This window comes from Olea europaea, unplaced genomic scaffold, assembly GCF_002742605.1.
Source record: "Olea europaea var. sylvestris unplaced genomic scaffold, O_europaea_v1 scaffold1302, whole genome shotgun sequence".
Classification (NCBI taxonomy): Eukaryota; Viridiplantae; Streptophyta; class Magnoliopsida; order Lamiales; family Oleaceae; genus Olea; species Olea europaea.
Window position 1 is genome coordinate 96,556 of NW_019230488.1, and position 5,410 is coordinate 101,965.

Genomic DNA, 5,410 nt, shown 5'->3' on the forward strand with positions numbered 1-5,410 from the left:
AAAAAGAAGAAATTTTTTGATTTACATGTAATATTATTTTAATAAATAATGTGTTGTTGAAAATGAGCACTGTAGAAAAAATAATGTGTTGGAATGGTATAGAAACAAAGCCTTAATGTTATTTTCTTATATCATCTCAATGTGATATCCATTTAGGAATGACAATTTGACATATCGACTCGACCCGAAAAAAGCCCGCGCTAACGAGTAGCTCAACGGGCCGCCTCGTTAGAAAAAATGAAAGGCAGTGTGTTGCCATGCAAGCTGACTTTAAAAAATAAAAAAAATCGAGCTGGCTCAACTTGGTAGGGCCCAGGACGAAAGCTCCGGTCCAACCTTGAATTTTTGGCTATTTTTTGCTCGATTGGGCTCAGACAAAAAAAAGTCTGTCAAAATTTTACTCGAGTTGAGCTCGAGTATCGAGTTTTGTTTTGACTCATTGACATTTCTATATCCATTGCAATGAATATCTTTAAAACTAAACTAATTTCTTATAAATTTGCTTGAATAAAGTGTATCGTGAATGTATAATTCTCAAAGGATATTTATCAAAAAAAATTATAAATTAGCTGTTAAAACTCATTTGCCTCCCATTCAATTTACACGTTTAATGATTTAGTGTGAAAACGTGTATTGCAATTTGCAAGTATAGAATGATCAAAAAATAAATATATCTAGTCCCTAATGTTTACAAATTTTAGAATAATAGTTTATTAATGAAAACAAATATCACTATCTTGTTCATGAAAATATCACCAAAAATATTAAAAAGAGAATGCTCCTCTACTAAAAGGCCTGGTACAGGCCTTCTCTCCCATCTTGTTCATGTTTAATGTTTGATGGGACCTCCTGATTAGTTTTTCTACGAACTATAAATTTTTGGAAAATGACCTCAAAGTCAGGGATGGCTTTTCATACTTGATTTTAGTATGAACTTTGACAAATCAATTGGCACTGGTGTGAATTCATGACCTTCTTCAAGCTACGTAATTTCTCGAAGCTCGACTCAACAAAAAGTCTTCGCCCTCCCTGGTCTCTCTCTCTCTTCAAGCTACGTAATTTATAAAGATATTATATGTTCTCTTAGTCCTTTAACTTTATGTATAAAGATTTCAAAATTTACTAATAGAGAAAACTTTTGAACTATTTATAGAGTATGGAGTAGGCAAGCAACAATAAATATAAAATAGTTGAAAATTTTCTTATATACTTGGTTACATTGTAAAAATTGTATTAGAGACTAATAGTTATACAAAAGTTACATTACAAAAGTTTTCACTACACACCATATCTTACTATCATAACCAATCAATTTGTACTAATAGTTATACTACATATCAAAGAATACCGGGACACATTTATTCTCCAAGAAAATCATTTGAAAATAAGTACGTCATAATAGTAGTTTCGAAATAGTCAATATAATAATGGGATCCCACAAAGTGATGGAAACCCAAAAAGTCTGGATACGTCATCCATGTGTGGACTTCTTTGACATACATACAATATCGGCCATGTTCCGAACTCATCCATTCACCCAAGGTAAAATCAATGTATTCGATAGTGATCATCTACAAGAAAGTAAAATAACGTGAATAAATTTATATAGCAAGTAATCTATACCATAATCTTTTTTTAATTTGAATAAGAAAAGAAAACAATGGGCTCCAATTATAGATGTTCAATCCTACCCGTGCACGCAATATGAAAATAACAATATATGAGCTCATTAGTTGATTACACCTTGGTGTAAAATCAATCATTGTCCAATGTAATGCCAATATCCAATGTAATGTCAATATTAATGGGTACAATCTTGGATCTATAGTTGATTTGAAAAGCAAGAAGTAATCCAATAAACATAATTGCAATAAATATGTTTGAAATAAAAATAGGTATAGACTACTCACCTTCAAGTTGCAAGACAATTAAAGTGCTATCTTTATAAAATTACTTGACTTTGGTTTTCGTTGTATGCATTTCCATTCCCCTCCTTCTCCTCTATTTATAGCAATAATTTAGAATTAAATTAATAATTAATTTATTTTTCCTTAATCATTATTTTGTCACCTTTTACCCTATTATATCATTTGTCATTGTAGTATTTAGAGTGACAAAGTGATATATGTAGGGTAGCCACCATATATCATTTGTCATTTTCATATTTAGAGTGACAATGTCATTTATTGAGAGTACCCACCTTATACCATTTGTCATTTTCATATTTAGAGTGGTAAGGTCATTTATTGAGAGTAGTCATCTTATTTTCCTTAATTTTTTCACATGGTTTTTAACCAAATTTTTATTTCAATTCTTTTCATAAGCTTATAATATTATTAATAAATTTTTTTACTATGTTACATGAAATATACATAACAATACAAGGTATGAATATGTATTATAAACTTACTGAAGTTTTGGGATGTCACAATCAAATATTTCAAGAGTATTGTGAACTGCCCACTATTGGTGGGATTGGTGTTTTTCAACTCGCACGTGGCTCGATTGTCATCGATACTTACTCTTATGATACTGCCACCAATAAAGGTGTTTTAGAATACACTCTTTTTGTGGTTCATTATGAAGCTTGTGCTTAGAACCATATTCAATTGTCTTTAAAAGTTATTAAGCCCCTGTTTGGTACCCATTTTTTTTAAAATGTATTTTTCTCTATTCTTTTTAATTACATATTCTTTATTAAGATAATATTACAAGTAAATCAAAAAAAATTTCTTATTTTTCAATCACACTTCTCATCAAGTTACTATTCTAAAATGCATTTTTACATAAAAATGTCTATCAAACGCCCCATAAGTTTACTATGAAGATTATCAGCCTATTTGGGATGGATTTTTTACCCCAAAAAATTGATTTTTTGACCGTTATTTCACTTTTCCAGTCTTAATTTTTGATTTCTTCTCTCATAGGTGGACCCCACTTTTCTTCTAACGGTCAAAAAATCAATTCTCAAAATCCCTCCCAAACGAGACCTATATTTGACAAAATAAGTTACTTTTAGTTACATTTAAGTGAAGTCAAATATTTTTGCTTGTAACTATCTGAATTTCATGCTTTTAAATGCTCGTCAACTCTTATTCATATCAACTCTTTAACTTGTCTAGTTCAAATAATTGTGTTAATTTAATCATATTTCCAACTTTGTTTTGACAATTATTGCTACAAGAGTTTAGACTTTGTAAATATTATATGTTTTAATTTGACAATTTGATAAGATCGTTTAACACTTATTTATACCTATGCGACCAGTTAGGGTTAATTCATAACTGTTGGAGGCCGCTTCAGTTTGAATTACGGCGATTTTTTGGAGGGAACATTGCAACTTTTCATAACGTTTTGTCACCAATTTGTGGGGGTATTGATTTAAATCTATAAATAGATGATGAGCTAATCAATACATGATATTGAAATCATCAAAACACATGGATACATAGTGATCATAATCTTCATACCACAAGAAAAGCTAAACACCTCTTTCTTCCCATATTCATACAATTTTCCTTTGTGTTCTTCAAGTTTGGATAAAAAAACATTTGTGTTTTAGTGTTTTTCTGCAATAAGGCTTGATCAATTATACGAACTATTTGCCCAAAAACTCTTGAAACATCTCGTATAACCCGGATAATGGGCAAATATCGTTCGAGGACAGCGATATTATTTTCGCGTTTGAGCCTAAATATTGGTTTTGATCTTCTTGTTCATTTTCATCTTTTTGAATTTTCATTTCTTGATTTCTTCTTTAAACCTCGGTGTTGATAATTTTCCAACAATTTTATCACACTGGGTAACTTCTACTTTTGTACGACCCATAAAGAGAACAGAAAGTAGGCTTATAATTTTTCCTCTAAGAACCTAACAAAATAAAAAAAGACAATCACATCAAACATAATTTTTAATCATGCATTCTTTAGGATCCAAAAAACTTTTTAGTTTGGCACTTTTTTAGTTGATACTCCAACGCAAACAATGTAGGATTTTATTTCACTATTCTTCATTTCTTTCTTTTTCTTCAATAATTTTGATATATACTAAAATCCAGCGTTGCCGCGTTGGGGTTGTTGGATAGCTTTGTCATGGTGTTGAATAATCAACTTCCCCCTTTTGGCCTTTTTTTCCTCGTCGTTTCGTCTTTGGTCATGTTTGGCTGCTCATTCGTCTATTCTCATGGAATTTCTTGCACTAAATGTAAAAAGAGTTATTGTTAAGAATAAATTTAACATTGTCAAGTTCAAACTATACCTTCTTTGCATTTTCCTATTCCGTTTACTACGTCAATTCGCCTATATAAATCCTACCCTTCATTGCTTTGAAATTACACAAACACAAACACACACAGTGATGGCAAAATCCAATGGCGAAGCCAAACTAACCGAATCCGTGGAAGAATGGTACAAAAACTTCGGGTCAGCAAGGCAAAAAGTTACGAAGCTTCACTTCTATTTTCAAGACGTCAATGGTGGATCGGATCCAACAGTTTTAAAGGTGGTCGAGCCCACTGCTAATTCAGCCACATCCTTTGGCCAAGTTAGCATGGTCGATGACTTAGTAACGGAAGGGCCTGAGCCCGATTCCAAGAAAGTGGGTCGAGCTCAAGGAACTATAGGATTTGCAGATTTGAATGATACCGCATTGCAAATGGTTCTAAACATCGAGTTCACTGAAGGAGAATATGCGGGCAGCACTATTAGTATCCTAGGAAGGAATCAAATATTTCAAGAGTATCGTGAACTGCCGATCGTCGGTGGGACTGGTGTTTTTCGACTCGCACGTGGCTCGGTCGTGACAAATACTTACTCTTTTGACACTGACACCAAAAAGGGTGTTTTAGAATACACTCTCTTTGTGGTTCATTATGAAGCTTGTGCTTAGAACCATATTCAATTGTCTTTAAAAGTTACTAAGTTTCGCTCAAAGATTATATTTGACAAAATAAGTAACTTTGAGTTACATTTAAGTGAAGTCAAATATTTGTGCTTGTAACTCTTTGAATTTCATGCTTTTAAATGTTTGTCAACTCTTAACTTGTTTAGCTCAAATAATTGTGTTAATTTAATCATATTTCCAACTTTGTTTTGATAATTATTGCTACAAGAGTTTAGACTTTGTAAATATTATATGTTTTAATTTGACAATTTGATAAGATCGTTTAATACTCTTATTTAATTTGCAAGGTGGTCAAATTGTCCTAATCAATCAAGTGTTGTGTTTGGTCAAATCTCCTTTTCCTTTCATATGGAAAAAGATTGACTTTATTACACTGGACAAAAACGCGTAACAAAATTTGTTAATTATTATGTCCAAGTCCGTAGGATGAATTACGAAAATAGTTAGCCAACTCTTAGGGTAAACGCAACTCAGAGGCACGGAAGTCTTTTGTCTATACATTCATTAT

The 5,410-nt window shown here is 31.8% G+C and overlaps 1 protein-coding gene across 1 annotated transcript; it reads left to right on the forward strand.

Annotated features, from left to right (window-relative positions):
* Positions 1-4,294: 4,294 nt before the first annotated feature.
* LOC111374881 (dirigent protein 22-like) lies at positions 4,295-5,083 on the forward strand. Its single transcript, XM_022997640.1, has one exon. The coding sequence runs from the start codon at positions 4,357-4,359 to the stop codon at positions 4,885-4,887; it is 531 nt and encodes a 176-aa protein (XP_022853408.1). The 5' UTR covers positions 4,295-4,356; the 3' UTR covers positions 4,888-5,083.
* The last annotated feature ends 327 nt before the right edge of the window (positions 5,084-5,410 follow it).